The sequence below is a fragment of the Lepidochelys kempii genome, chromosome 1 (assembly GCF_965140265.1).
Source record: "Lepidochelys kempii isolate rLepKem1 chromosome 1, rLepKem1.hap2, whole genome shotgun sequence".
Lineage (NCBI taxonomy): Eukaryota > Metazoa > Chordata > Testudines > Cheloniidae > Lepidochelys > Lepidochelys kempii.
Genome location: NC_133256.1, coordinates 239,254,001 through 239,269,933, shown reverse-complemented (window position 1 = coordinate 239,269,933; position 15,933 = coordinate 239,254,001). Strand labels below are relative to the sequence as shown.

General features: G+C 43.7%; 1 protein-coding gene across 6 annotated transcripts in view; it reads right to left on the bottom strand.

Annotated features, from left to right (window-relative positions):
- The window catches only part of BID (BH3 interacting domain death agonist), a 42,744-nt gene that overhangs the window by 3,922 nt on the left and 22,889 nt on the right, over positions 1 to 15,933 (bottom strand). For 4 of the 6 annotated variants that reach the window (XM_073319915.1, XM_073319908.1, XM_073319898.1 and 1 more), the window contains 4 exons: positions 8,459 to 8,565; positions 7,773 to 7,841; positions 2,986 to 3,193; positions 1,704 to 1,843 (listed from right to left, as the gene is read on the bottom strand). In XM_073319915.1, the coding sequence (XP_073176016.1) occupies positions 1,704 to 1,843; positions 2,986 to 3,193; positions 7,773 to 7,781 (357 nt within the window). In that variant the 5' untranslated portion in view covers positions 7,782 to 7,841; positions 8,459 to 8,565. Of the gene's footprint in view, positions 1 to 1,703; positions 1,844 to 2,985; positions 3,194 to 7,772; positions 7,842 to 8,458; positions 8,566 to 13,203; positions 13,363 to 15,933 lie in introns of all 6 variants that reach the window. The other 2 variants (XM_073319890.1, XM_073319880.1) reach the window with 1 other exon arrangement.

Genomic DNA, 15,933 nt, shown 5'->3' with positions numbered 1-15,933 from the left:
ACACATTGCCAGATCCTGAAAGGTGCTGGGTGCCCTCCCACTGGCCTGGGCCCTAGATTAGACAAGGCAAAGACCTAGGACAACAGAGCGGGTGGTGGAGGGTACTGATGAGAAATTAATCCAGACGCTGCTCTGGATCACTGAAAAATACATATATCCCCAGCAACACAATCTAGATCAAGGCGCGGCCCCCCGCAGCCACTGGGAGCTGGGGGGCTGTGCCTGCGGACGGTCAACTTCAGCAAAATGTCTTGCAGCCTGCAATCAGATTACCCTGATGGGCTGCATGCGGCCTGCAGGTTGCCCACCACTGATCTAGATGCTGTACAAACTAAGATGCGTAACTACTTTGACTAAGCAATGCACAAAAAACTTAACTAGTCCCAAGCAAAAAAGGTGCATGTCACTGCCTCCTACATTGCTGGAGTTTAAAAGTTTTATACCAAGGTCATAAATTGGAGGCCTAACAAGGTCTTGAGCACTCACAGCTGCCACTGAAGGTCTGTGGGAAATGCGGCTACTCAGAGTCTTTCTGGATCAGACTATTAGAGTTTATACAACAAAGGGTTTTATTATATGAATAGACAGATTGTTTAAAATAATCCAGCATTGTCTACCACACCCCAGTTGCTGAGAGTTTGACTCTGGAGCATAATAGATCACACACTGCATTTGCCTGTAACTTGCACAGAGGAGATGCTTGGGAAACATACCATTCTGGGCAAGGGTGGATGAGCGCCAAAAGGCCACTTATCTGAAGATAACGGAGAGCTCCAAGGAGGTGAACAAAACTGACTAACAGATCTAGATCTGGGTCCTTCTGAGAGGAAGGATGGTTTATGGCTAAAGCACAGGAGTGGAGTTGGAAGAGCTGGAAGAGTTCCTTCCTCTCAGGGTTTTCTGCAACTCCCAACACTGTAGTATCTCAGGGTTGCTGAGTTTCTGCAACTGATAGTATTACATAAGCACCAGAGTGCTGAGCTGTGTACATGAAACAGCTGAGGGTTTTACAGTCTTAACAAATGCACAAGGTTCAGTGTTAGCTAAGTCACTTAGGGCACATCTACACCACAAAAGGCAAACTAAACCAAAAAAACCCCAAACACACAGCAGCGAGTCTCAGAGCCCTGATCTTCAGGCTAAAATGGCAGTGGAGTGGAGATGTTCCTGCTCAGGCTGGAGCCCAAGCTCTGAAACCTGATGATGGGTGTGGCTCTCAGAGCCTGAACTCCAGCCCAAGTGGGAATGTCTACGCTGCTATTTTTAGCTCTACAGCGTGAGCCCCAGACAGTTGACTCAGACTCTGAGACTTGCTGCTGTGGGATTTTTTGCAGTGCAGTTGGGGCCTGATTTTCAGGAGGTGCTGAGTCCTTGCAACTCCCACTGACTTTAGTGGCCACAGAGCGCTAAGCACATCTGAAAGTCAGGCCCTTTGTGCTTTAGCTTCCCCACTGCAAGATGGGGATGTCAACACTCCTGGACCTACCTCTCAAGATGTTGTGAAGCTGCTGTAATATTTTCTGGAATCTTTACATGGAAGGTACATGCAAAGGATGGATTCTTGAACTGGTCATACCGAAAGTAACAAACTACCTAAAACAACAATCCAGGCAACTCTCCGTTCTTGCTGATCACATCCAGAGATATCTGTTACATTTTCATCCTTCTTTAGTTATTGAAAATCAGCTGAATTCCTCACTTACCTCTTTGGACAGATTCTCATTCACAAATTGCTGCACTAGATCATTTACTACTCTCGGTTGGATCTCCCTAGCCACTTGGTCCCCAATCTCAGCAAGCTGAGCTCCAATGAGCCGGAAAATGTCCTCATCAACCACAGAATCTAATTCCAGAAAAACACAGAGATGGTTTTAAACAGGATTTTGTTCACATACAGACATGACCAAATCTAGGCCCAGTGCAGGTGTACAACAGGCTCAAGTACCCCAAAGGCGCTCTCGCGGTCATTTGCGCACAGCACCTCTCCCCACAAAGCGTTAGAAACTACTACATGCCCCAGGGATCATGCCATTCATCACTGACATGCAGCCACCTCTGAGGTGGAACACGATAGCCCTGAATAGAGAGCTGAATGTCCAGCAGCACTACGTAACAGCTCAGGAGAAATATTATCTCACCCAAATGATACTGCAGGGGGAATTTAAAATATAGCTACTGAAATGAAATTTGGCCAGCTCACTGTAGTAACACCCTCATCCTGGAGGAAAAGAAAGAATCTTTCTTTTCTTTTCACGTGATCTTTCACAACCATGGTCAGGACCTCTTACATCTCATCTAGACTACAACATCTCTATGAGCAGAGCCACCTCTGACACCATGCTGGGGCCATTAGTTCAATACTGATTTGGAGGGCAGAGTGCCACCTACTATAAACATCAGATTTATCTGAGCGATCACCCATCCAAGAGATAAGCAGGCCCAGCCCTGCTTAGCCTATGAGACTGGATGAGATCACAGCCCAAGGTGGTATAGCAATGCCCCTGGGGGCACTACCCTGTAGACAAGAGTCAGTACTATTCCTATGTCATGAGCCGTCTTTGGATACTGTTTCCTCTTCACACAGGCAAAGCAAAATGTGGTGAATTTCAGCCCAAATAGCAGAGAGACGAGTTGTTCGTAAAGTCCCAGTTCTAAACTAGCTAACAGGTGCCAAGTACCCAAACACTTTTTAAAACTCAAGGCCTAAAAAGGAGACTGGGGTTTGGGGCTCCATTATGGCAAACTGCAAGTGCGTGGGAGAAAAGGCATCTAGGTACTATGGAGAAGAGTGCTCCAGAAATACCTAGACAGGTAAGATAAGGTGCTAAGCATCAGCTGTACCATGTGACCTGAGAAAGCCCAATACGTTAACATCCAGAGCTACAGCACAGCAATACTCCGCAGAGAAAATACTCCCTGTACCATTCCGCTACAGAAGAGATCAGCTTCAGAACAGTGGGATAAGGGGAAGAGGAGAGCACTTACCTGGCTCACCATTCGAAAACCGGCCACTCCGATTCCCATCTGTCTGAAGCTCCCCATCATCAAACTCATCAGAGAGAAAGTTTTTTGGTGGGGAAACCATCACCTGGCTTCTCAGAGAATCCAGCTCTTCTCTGAAATCACAGTTGTGACAGTTCTGCAGAAAGGAATACACGAGGATGCGCTCCACCTGTACATCGCCACGCAGACCCTAAAAATATGCACCAATAAGACATCATGAATCTGACAGCCAACAAGACACTCCTGCCTGAGAGGACTGTTTTCCACCACTGTCTCTCTGTTGTGAACCTCCTCCAGGAGCCTGAAATAATGTTAACCGAAGAGACTGTATAGTTGCATGACTGCATTCTGATTGTTATGGCTTTGTTTATGTGTAGGACCTACAGAAAGTGCTGCATGATTTTTGTTTTTACTAATCCATTGATGGAAGGATTAATTTAAGATTCTCCATGTATTTCAAGCTGGAGTTTAAAACTACCATTTAAAAACATGTACCTACACAAACTCAGACCATAAACCTGTTACCTTGAATTTGGGAATTGATTATTCTATTTCCTGTTATAAACATAAGCAACGGATGCCCATTTACTATTTAAAAACAAGCAATGTGAGATATTAACCAGGGGGGCGTTCTCACACCAAAAAAATACAGACTCTTCAAAAGTTAAGAGCATCATCTTTCATCTCACTGTTTGACTGGGACCCAGACAAGGTCAATAATGAAAGGTGTGACAAGATTATGACTATCAATAGATGGCTTAGGCAGTGGTGCTATAAGGAGGGCTTTGGGATGTATGGCCATTGGGAGGCATTCATGGATAGAGGACAGTTCTCTCGGGATGGACTTCATCTGAGTAGGGAAGGAAATAGACTTCTAGGATGGAGGCTGGCACAACTGATTAAGAGAGCTTTAAACTAGGAATTTGGGGGAGATGGTTGGGAGATGTCCAGGTAATCTCCACGCCAGAATTTAGCATAGAGTGGAAAGAAAATGAAGTAAGAGTGGATACAGCTGTAGGTAGGAGGAAGGGCAGTGTAGATACAAGTCTAATAGGTTATACTGGTAGTAAAATAACCGTGCCTAATAGGGTACAGAATGTGAGTGAGGCCAAACAGCAAAAATTAAGATGTTTGTACACTAATGCAAGGAGCCTAGGTAACAAAATGGAGGAACTAGAGTTACTGGTGCAGGAAGTGAAACCAGATATTATAGGTATAACAGAGACCTGGTGGAATAGTAGTCATGACTGGGCTACAGGTATTGAAGGGTACGTGCTGTTTAGGAAAGACCGAAATAAAGGTAAAGGTGGTGGAGTAGCACTGTATATCAATGATGAGATAGAATGTAAAGAAATAAGAAGCGATGAAATGGATATGACTGAGTCTGTCTGGGCAATAATTAAATTGGGGAAGAAAGCTATTAGAGCCTCCCCTGGGATAGTGCTTGGGGTGTGCTATAGACCGCCGGGATCTAATTTGGATATGGATAGAGCCCTTTTTAATGTTTTTAATAAAGTAAATACTAATGGAAACTGTGTGATCATGGGAGACTTTAACTTCCCAGATATAGACTGGAGGATGAGTGCTAGTAATAATAATAGGGCTCAGATTTTCCTAGATGCGATAGCTGATGGATTCCTTCAACAAGTAGTTGCTGAACCGACTAGAGGGGATGCCATTTTAGATTTGGTCTTGGCGAGTAATGAGGATCTCATAGAGGAAATGGTTGTAGGGGATAATCTTGGCTCAAGTGATCATGAGCTAATTCAGTTCAAACTGAATGGAAGGATTAACAAAAATAAATCTGCAACTAGGGTTTTTGATTTCAAAAGGGCTGACTTTCAAAAATTAAGGAAATTAGTTAGGGAAGTGGATTGGACTGAAGAATTTATGGGTTTAAAGGTAGAGGAGGCCTGGGATTATTTTAAATTAAAGCTGCAGAAGCTATCGGAAGCCTGCATCCCAAGAAAGGGGAAAAAATTCATAGGCAGGAGTTGTAGACCAAGCTGGATGAGCAAGCATCTTAGAGAGGTAATTAAGAAAAAGCAGAAAGCATATAGGGAGTGGAAGAAGGGAGGGATCAGTAAGGAAAGCTACCTTATTGAGGTCAGAATATGTAGGGATAAAGTGAGACAGGCTAAAAGTCAAGTAGAGTTGGACCTTGCAAAGGGAATTAAAACCAATAGTAAAAGGTTCTATAGTCATATAAATAGGAAGAAAACAAAGAAAGAAGAAGTGGGACCGCTAAAAACTGAGGATGGAGTGGAGGTCAAGGATAATCTAGGCATGGCCCAATATCTAAACAAATACTTTGCCTCAGTCTTTAATAAGACTAAAGAGGATCTTAGGGATAATGGTAGCATGATAAATGGGAATGAGGATATGGAGGTAGACATCACCATATCTGAGGTAGAAGCGAAACTCAAACAGCTTAATGGGGCTAAATCGGGGGGCCCAGATAATCTTCATCCAAGAATATTAAAAGAATTGGCACAAGAAATTGCAAGCCCATTAGCAAGAATTTTTAATGAATCTGTAAATTCAGGGGTTGTACCATATGATTGGAGAATTGCTAACATAGTTCCTATTTTTAAGAAAGGGAAAAAAAGTGATCCAAGTAATTATAGGCCTGTTAGTTTGACATCTGTAGTATGCAAGGTCTTGGAAAAAATTTTGAAGGAGAAGGTAGTTAAGGACATTGAAGTCAATGGTAAATGGGACAAAATACAACATGGTTTTACAAAAGGTAGATCGTGCCAAACCAACCTGATTTCCTTCTTTGAGAGAGTAACAGATTTTTTAGATAAAGGAAACGCAGTGGATCTAATTTATTTAGATTTTAGTAAGGCGTTTGATACTGTGCCACATGGGGAATTATTAGTTAAATTGGATAAGATGGGCATCAATAGGAAAATTGAAAGGTGGATAGGGAATTGGTTAAAGGGGAGACTACAACGGGTCCTACTGAAAGGTGAACTGTCAAGTTGGAGGGAGGTTACCAGTGGAGTTCCTCAAGGATCAGTTTTGGGACCAATCTTATTTAATCTTTTTATTACTGACCTGGGCACAAAAAGTGGGAGTGTGCTAATAAAGTTTGCAGATGATACAAAGCTGGGAGGTATTGCTAATTTAGAGAAGGACAGGGATACCCTACAGGAGGATCTGGATGACCTTGTAAACTGGAGTAATAGGAATAGGATGAAATTTAATAGTGAGAAGTGTAAGGTCATGCATTTAGGGATTAATAACAAGAATTTTAGTTATAAGCTAGGGACGCATCAACTAGAAGTAACGGAGGAGGAAAAGGACCTTGGAGTATTGGTTGATCATAGGTTGACTATGAGCTGCCAATGTGATATGGCTGTGAAAAAAGCTAATGTCGTCTTGGGATGCATCAGGAGAGGTATTTCCAGTAGGGATAAGGAGGTTTTAGTACCGTTATATAAGGCACTGGTGAGACCTCACCTGGAATACTGTGTGCAGTTCTGGTCTCCCATGTTTAAGAAGGATGAATTCAAACTGGAACAGGTACAGAGAAGGGCTACTAGGATGATCCGAGGAATGGAAAACTTGTCTTATGAAAGGAGACTCAGGGAGCTTGGCTTGTTTAGCCTAACTAAAAGAAGGTTGAGGGGAGATATGATTGCTCTCTATAAATATATCAGAGGGATAAATACCAGAGAGGGAGAGGAATTATTTAAACTCAGTACCAATGTGGACACAAGAACAAATGGATATAAACTGGCCACTAGGAAATTTAGATTAGAAATTAGACGAAGGTTTCTAACCATCAGAGGAGTGAAGTTTTGGAATAGCCTTCCGAGGGAAGTAGTGGGGGCAAAAGATCTATCTTGCTTTAAGATTAAACTCGATAAGTTTATGGAGGAGATGGTATGATGGGATAACATGGTTTTGGTAATTAAATATTCATGGTAAATAGGCCCAATGGCCTGTGATGGGTTTTTAGATGGGGTAAGATCCAAGTTACCCGGGAAAGAATTTTCTGTAGTATCTGGCTGATGAATCTTGCCCATATGCTCAGGGTTTAGCTGATCGCCATATTTGGGGTCGGGAAGGAATTTTCCTCCAGGGCAGATTGGAAGGCCCTGGAGGTTTTTCGCCTTCCTCTGTAGCATGGGGCATGGGTCACTTGCTGGAGGATTCTCTGCTCCTTGAGGTCTTCAAACTACAATTTGAGGACTTCAATAGCACAGATATAGGTGTGAGGTCTTTTTTAGGAGTGGTGGGTGAAGTTCTGTGGCCTGCATTGTGCAGGAGGTCAGACTAGATGATCATAATGGTCCCTTCTGACCTAAATATCTATGAATCTATGAATCATGTTCAGCTAGCATCAGAAAGAGAGCAGGCAGCTTGAGTCTGATCTCAGATATGCAGGCACACCCATCCACACAGACTGGGGAATGAGCTGCCTGTATGGATAGTAGCATGTTGGCAGAAAGTGCAAGCTGTACAGAAACATGGTGCCTGCAAACCCAAACTTGCACAGGGACTAGGAACCAAAACAGGTTCAGACTGAGCATCCCCAAATTATTAAATGTTAAATAATACACTTTTTTTGGCCTATATTTGAAAAAGTGACTAAAGTTGAGCACCCAAAAAATCACTAGATAACTCAAAAAGACGCCTGATTTTCAGAGGGTCGGGGCAGAGGGAAATCACACGTCTTAAGCTGGACACACAAGATCACCAGTCACTTCTGAAAATTTAAACTGAATGCATTTTGAAACATAAAACCTTTTGGAACTGACCTGATCCATGCTGGCTGCTGGGACAGTGCAGCTGTGTTAACCTTAACTTTCAACCCACAAGTCCTTTCCCTGCAAGGGAACAAAAGGAAGATGCCAACAAGCCTGCAAGCCACTTTGTCCAGAGATTCTCTTTGACAAGCCCTTACTAATCCAGCCCTGCTTTGCAGAGCATGGGCCTTCCCCAGGAACACATGCTTGGTGATTTGGCAGTCATAGGGAAGGCTGTGAACACGGGACCAGATGAGCAAGTAGGCCCCTTTTTAGGAGTGAAGAAAGGTGGGATAGGAGGACACTATGCCTCCCCTCACCGGTAGCATTATGAATAGGCATGATAAGGGAGAGGCCTGGGGGCTGACAATCACCATGACAGCAAGTGACCTAGGAAGGAACAGGGGCTTTTAGAGTCAAGGCGTTCTGCCTTAGCTTGGGCCAGCTGTTGGAATGGAGAGCAAGTTTAGCTCCAGGTGGACCTCTGGCCTGGCTATTGAAGGATCCACGATGCCCTAATTACCAAGTCATTAGGTTCGTGGTAAGGGTATTTTAGGGGCTTCCTGCCTTTAACTGTGGGACACTCCTGTTCATTTATAAGTGAACCAGCCTGAGCCAGCCAACCTTGCACTACCCCTGGGGAGCACCTAACACACAGCCTACCCCTAGGTGTACAGGAAATAACCCAGTCCAAGTACCTGGTGTTGTCGAGAGTCAAGCTGTTTGTATCCTGCCAAAGGCCTCCGATCACGTTTAATGAAAGCTCCTTAGCACAGCCATGCCACTGATACAACTCCAGGAAAACCTAGACGGGAAACATGAGCAATCAGTCACAAACAAACCGTTTTCAGAAAAAAACAACGAGGACTCCTTGTGGCACCTTAGAGACTAACAAATTTATTTGGGCATAAGCTTTCGTGGGCTAAAACCCACTTAATCAGATGCATGGAGTGAAAAAAACAGTAAGCATAATATGTATTATAGCACATGAAAAGATGGGAGTTGCCTTACCAAGTGAGGGGGTCAGTGCTAATGAGCCAATTCAATTAAAGTGGAAGTGGCCTATTCTCAACAGTTGACAAGGGGTGAATACCAAGGGAGGGAAAATTACTTTTGTAGTGATAATGAGGCCAATGCAATCAAGGTGTCCCATTTCCAACAGCTGACAAGAAGGTGCGAGTATCAGACGACGGAAAATGACTTTTTGTAGTGACCCATCCACTCCCAGTCTTTATTCAGGCCTAATTTGATGGTGTCCAGTTTGCAAATTAATTCCAGTTCTGCAGTTTCTCATTGGAGTCTGTTTTTGAAGTTTTTTTGTTGAAGAACTGCCACTTTTAAATCTGTTATTGAGCAACCAGGGAGACTGAAGTATTCTCCTATTGGTTTTTGAATGTTACAATTCTTGAGAATTTCAGAAAGGCAGCATCACAAACGCCTGGAGCTCCCTCTGCAGGAACAGGGGGACTTCTACTTAGTTTTCTGAAGGAGTTTAGTGCAGGTGAATAGTGCCAAACGCTGAGCTCTGAACTGCTCTCTATCCAAAGAGCAGATACTGTGTGGGCTTCAGTGTTGCAAGCTGGCCCCACATCTCAGCCGATGTACACCAAACCTGACCTGGCTGGGCCCAGCTGTAAGGGGAGATAGGAGTTTTGTCTCCAACTCCACTAACTCTTGGTCTCTGTGCTGAGTGTGCCAGCTGTGGTGGTGGTGTTTGTTTGTGTTTGTTTTGCAACGTGGACACCCAGAATGGACTGGCGGCACCAGGACACTTCTGATATGATCTTCCAGTCATCACTGACCAGCACTAGCTTTAAACTTTGCGCCACTCCATAACACACACTCACATCTGTCCTGGCCCCTGTTGGAGCAGTTTAAGGTAGTGAACAAAACTCTGCATTAAAATGACTCAGAGTGGAGGTGAAAAAGAGGAAGTGAACAAAAGCAGAAACTTACAAACTCAGAAGCAAACCACAAGGAGACACAAATTGTTCAGGAAAGAAAAGGTATTTCCCAGCTTTTTGGAGGGCTTTTACAGGTTTGTGATTTCAACCAACCCCACATACAAATACTTGGGCAGCAGTTCTTTTAGCCATGATTTCTCAGAATTTACTTGGTTCCATCTAACAGCCACACGTTAACCAGTTAGGTCTCGGATAAAATTTGTGACTCTGCATCAGACCGTTGGTCCATCTAGTTCAACACTCTGTCTCAGTCAGTGACCCACAACATATGTGATGTAAATGTGCCAGACCAGCTGTGTCATGGAGGAGGCAAAAGGACCTCCTTTCTACTCTCCTCCTGAAACCAGAGAAAACTCCCCAGACTCCATTTTGTACCTCTGGCTTCCATTTTAAATAAGGGTCACTCCATGATTAAGTGAAAGCTGCAGGTCACACAGACTAAAAATAAAATTGGTGGGAAAACCAAAGTAGGGGAAAGGTCAGCAGATCATAACTATGAGGTAAACAACAATTGCAGGCTAAAAACAGAACTAACGGTTTGGAATGATTGGCAGTTGGCATGCACCCAAGAAAGATCTGACAGGAAGATATTAACAGAAGTGTCTAAAAAGTTCTGACAGGACAGTATAAAAGTCACTATGTCTCAGTAGACAGCTGACACGAAGAGGGAGGAGATGACAAAGCAGAGAAAGAAGCAGCACCACCACCGCCAGAGGGAATCCTGTCAATAGAGCAAAGTCAGCAGACAAAATAAGCTTGTCACTCAAAGTTAGAGTCATGGTATAGGATGAGAGAGAGAGAGTGTGTGTGTGTGAGAATAAAGATGAATGTATGTGTGTTGATTGTGGAGAAAATGTTTATATGTAAAACTAAAGAACCGTTATCAATTGCTGTCAGCAACCTGCAGCAGACTGGCCATTGGAAACAGGGTGCAGCCACTTGGGAACATTTCAAAACCGCAAGGCAATACGGTTTGGGGTGCTCTTTGACTTGCACCAGTAAAAAGATGCTGGGTTTTGGAAAGAACACTGTTTTGTGCCAATCATTTATCAGAAGGTTGTATCCATGTCCTTCAGGTATTTCCTTAGCCATCCTGGAGACCCAGACCTTAGGAAAACAGGTTGGTTAATAAGTAGGCTGTTTTGAGGGAACCCTGGCTAAACCCGGGACAGGGTGAGAAGTGAGCTATTCTAGGGACACCCTAATTCTATTTTCGAGACCCTGGAACAGGTTGTTTGATCACCCTTTTCTTAGGCCTTGTCTTCAGTACAAAAAAGCATGTTGTTAATATGAGGTAAAATCCTAATGAAGACAAGGCAGTTTGTAGTTTTCACACAAGCTAGCAGGTGGAGGTAAACCCTGGGCTCCCCCATAGTCTTTAACTTGACTCACTAATTCATGTGGAAACTACAAACTGCATAATTTTCATGAGGATTTTACTTCGTGTTAGCTAACTTGAGATAAGAACACATCTTTTTTTAAGTGAAGGAATGATGGCCCACCCCACTACTAAAGGGCTAAAGTTAACAGTGCCACGCTATAATTAATGTCCCTAAACAGTCTCTCAACTTTAATGTACACTGTACCATCATGATATGGTTGTTTTGGGTGGGGGTTGGGGGGGGGAGAAGGGGATTAAGCTAAGAATATGGAAAGGTAGTCCTGTGTGACTGCCTATTCACCATAAGGCTTGTCTTCACTGCAGAAGTAACCTGGCCTCTTACTCAGGTGTTGCCTGTAACTTGATTCCTGTTCACACATAAAAACCACCCTCCATCAGAGGGAGAATCTCAGCTTTCAAGTGGTATCAAGGAATTTCTACATCTGCTGTTCTGCAAGGTAGTGGAAACAGTTAAAACCACAGTGGAGTTTAATTGTGGGGGGAAAAGCAAAAGGGTAATCCAAATGATGTGTTTTAAAACCATGAGTGTCACATTTATCTTCATATGTGTTCTTATATATTAATAAAAATAATACATTCAGGAAAACATAAAGGCTAATATCTGTAACTCTGCTGTGATCCCTGCTCCCTGAGAAGCTTGCTAGTGCATGGTTATACAAGCATAGAAATATAGGGCTGGAAAGGACCTCAAGAGGTCATCTAGTCCATCCCCCCTTGGAGGGGTAAGATCAAGTAAACCTAGACCATCCCTGACAGGTGTTTGTCCAACCTATTCATAAAACCCTCCAATGATGGGGATTCCACAACCTCCCTTGGAAGCCTATTCCAGTGCTTAACCACCCTTATAGTTAGAAAGGGTTTCCTAATAGCTAATCTAAATCTCCCTTGCTACAAATTACGCTGATTACTACTTATCCTACCCTTGGTGGACAATTGATCACCATCCTCTTTATAACAACCATTTAGGTATATGAAGACTTATATCCCCCCTCTCAGCCTCCTCTTCTCTAAACTAAACATGTTCAATTCTTTCAGCCTTTCTTCAGACGTCCGGTTTTCTAAACCCATCATCATTTCTGTTGCTCTCCTCTGGACTTTCTCCAATTTTGCCACATCTTTCTTAAAGTGTGGCAGTCAGAACTGGACACAGTACTCCAGCTGAGGCCTCACCAGCACTGAGGAGAGCAGGACAATTACCTCCCATGTCTTACATAATGTAGCTAGGAAAGAACTAAATAACTGCTTTATTCCAAGTATTTCAAAAAACAGGCTTGTAATCTGAAGAGTCTCACTAGTATAAACACATACTCTTAATATGTTCCAGCGACAGCCAGCTAACTCTCATCACCATGTTTCCCCCACCACGACATACACCTTATACTCCAGCTTATTTAAATGCCTTAAGGAACCATTTGAAACGTTGGAAGAATTATTGTTCTAGATAAACAAACTTCACCTTCTGTATGAATTTCACCCTGAGGGACAGGAATAATATAATTGCATAGCAGCTCTGACATTGTTTGGACATGACTCATCATATCCCAGGGCTGTAATCTCCAGCTCGCGTACACGTACTGCGGTCATTAGATGAGAGCGAGCGTGAGTATAAACAGTAGTGTAGCAGTGGTAGCATGGGCAGTGGCAACACTGCTCAGTCATGCCAAGGGCAACCTTGCCGGGACCCTGTGGATACGTGCTCCAGAAGGCTCAGTGGTGCTGCCATGGTTGCACTACTACGGATGATGAGACCTAGCGCGAGTATGCGTATGCAAGCTGGGAACTGCACTCCTAGCTTGGCGTGTAAAGGTAGCCTAAGAAAAAATACTTAATATAACAATAAGCCACTCCACTTAAAAACTCATCTCGTTAATTTAAATGCAGAATTGGGAGCCATAAACCAGGTTTCAATTCAGTTAAGAGCAGCTTGTCTAGTGCTGCCTGTGACTGCAGGTTGGTAGCTGGAGCCATTTCCCTTTGAAGCCCCACTGCTAGACTCCCAGCGTATAAAAATGGAGCATATCCATTCAGCCTCAGTTAGCATCCTTGCAAAAACATATCGCTATTCTTTCAGACATACATTCCAGGATCTGCATGAGCTCTGCTCCTAGCCCACAGTCTGAAGCATCTTCAGTTGGCAGTGCAAGGAAACTGTAGAACAAGGGAAGTGCTAGGCTTCTGTTTTTCCTGTAGTGCCTAGCAGCCCCAGTCACAGACGAGGACCCTGTTGTGCTGGCTGCTGTACAAACAGAAAACAGAGAGATGGTTCTAAAACTGCTTAGCAATCAGTTCTTCAAAATGAGACTGAGTAGCATTGTCCAAAGAAAGCTAGTTACCAGGTAATTATGGCTCACAACCGTGGCACCATTTGGGAATAAACTCTGTAACAACAGCACATAAGTCCCAGAAAAGGCTAGAAGGTAGACATATTTTTGCTGATGTGGACTGTGAGTGACTGCTACAATCTGGTGCAGATCAGGCCTCACATACTTCAAAAGACATGCCTCTGTCTAGAGCAGCAGTTGGAAAAAAAATCACTTGCAAACCAGCCTTGCCTAAATCTTTAGGCACAAGTCTGGCAATTTCTTCATGTTGTGCTGGGCTGTCTCTGCACAATAACAACTGAATGCTGCATCGTTTAAGTCAATGGGAGTTTTGCAGTTAGCATCTGCGGGAAAAGGATCAGGCCCTATGTTCACCCAAACAACACTGGATCCCAGACTGGCCTTTCAAAATCTAGCCATGATCCCCTGGAAAGCAATACGTGCAGATTCAAGATAGTAAAGGTATCTAACACAACCTTGCTGATGGCTACAATACTTGTAAGAACCTAGCGAACCTCAGGTGATGAGACCTTGTGATATAGGAGCTCTAGACATCCAAGACAGTGATACTTACCTCCTCCAGGCAACAGATGGCTGCCAGAGTTGCCTTATTACACTCCCATCAAGCCACACAAACAGTTGGTCTTAGCTTGTAACCCCTGTGGGACAGCTTCCATCACAAACACAATTATCAATCTCTGCTGCACAAAGGCCACATCCCCAGCATTATTTTATTCCCCACCTCCTATGCAGTTACCCAGCCCTGTGGCCTGACTCAGTGCCATAGAAACTTCAGTGAGTGTGTGTGTTAAATAAATATGATCCCTGCATAAGACTGAGGAAGAAATGCATCCAGCAACAACCCGTTGTTTTAGAAAGATGCAAGGTCCATTGCAAAAAGAAAAGGAGTACTTGTGGCACCTTAGAGACTAGTCTCTAAGAGACTTAGACTAGTCTCTAAGGTGCCACAAGTACTCCTTTTCTTTTTGCAAAGACAGACTAACACGGCTGTTACTCTGAAAGGTCCATTGCGTGAATCCAGGTGGCGGTTTCCACACTATAGAATTCTGCAGGTGCACAGTTGTCACCATGATATTAAACACAAACAGTTCCAATAGGAGCTCTCTCTGGATCTCCCAAGATGTTAGCATCGGTTTGGAATGCAATTTTTGCAGGGCAAGGACCAAGTCTCCTGTTTTTCAGCAGCTCCATGCAGTGTTGGCACTTTTAACAACTCCCCAGTGCATTTTGAAGTGAAGAAGATTATTTCCTTTGTACAAGTGTGGAGCAGTTTAGGCTCTAAATCCAGTGGCTTGTGGCAACACAGCAAAGTGGTAATGAAGAGGGTGAGGTGAACCACAGTTATCTACACAGTAACATCACACACACACCAATTCAGGAATAAGAACTGTGGCCAACTGTACTGCCTAACCACACAGAGAACCTCATTTGTGTAATGAACTCTGCTGTGAAACTGGACACGTGCAGTCGAGACACAATTAAATCATAAGGGAGGTGGCTGCTGTATATTGTGCTTATGAGGTACATGGGGGCCAGTTCTGTCTTGGGCTCTGATAGTACATCGATAGTGTGAAAGAGCTGCAAATGAAAGGTTGTAAGTGGCCCATGCTGCTCCCCTTGCAGCCCCAGCAAAACATAAGGAAAGTAGCACAATGCTGAGAGCTACAGAAGTTCTCAGCTGCCATAAGCAGCCCTGGGGAAGCTTGCCCTCAATTAAAGTATTTCCCCAGGTACTTTGCAGCAGCCCAGAATTTAGATGGTTAAAAAGTCATACACAAAGCCACTTTCATCTACTCTTCTCCAGGGCCACACCTTCTGTGCTGCATCTCTTAAAACGCTCAGCACAGAATCTGTCTCATGAGCTGTAGATCCATTCACCAGCATTTCACCCACTCCTCCTATGCAGGTCTGCAGATTGCACTTTTAGAGAATTAATTGGCCGTATATGATCTTCAATCTTGTCAGCAATTATTTTAGTCTCAGCCATACCAGGTTCTTTTTCTAGCCAAACAACTATACTTTCCAGCAGTAGTCACTCACACATGCAGGGTATGGATAATTTAGAGCAGTTTGTAGAGGGAACATCTGAGATAGAAACACATACAAACAGAGAAATAATCCCCTGGATAGAAACAACCTATCAGTCAGCAACATTGCTGCTTTTTTGTGCACTGTCAAGATGCTTATCTTTCTACAGCTGCTTTCACTTTGGCATGAAGAAGTTCTCTAGAACTGAAATTCTAATAGCCTCTAAGCCCTGGTCTACACTAGGAGTTGAGGTCAAATTTACCAGCGATAAATCAATTTAACCCTGGACCCATCCACAAGACGAAGCCCTTTTTTCAACTTAAAGGGCTCTTAAAAATCGATTTCCTTACTTCACCCCTGACAAGGGGATTAGCGCTGAAATTGGCCTTGCCGGGTTGAATCTGGGGTACTGTGGTTGTAATTAGATGGTATTGGCC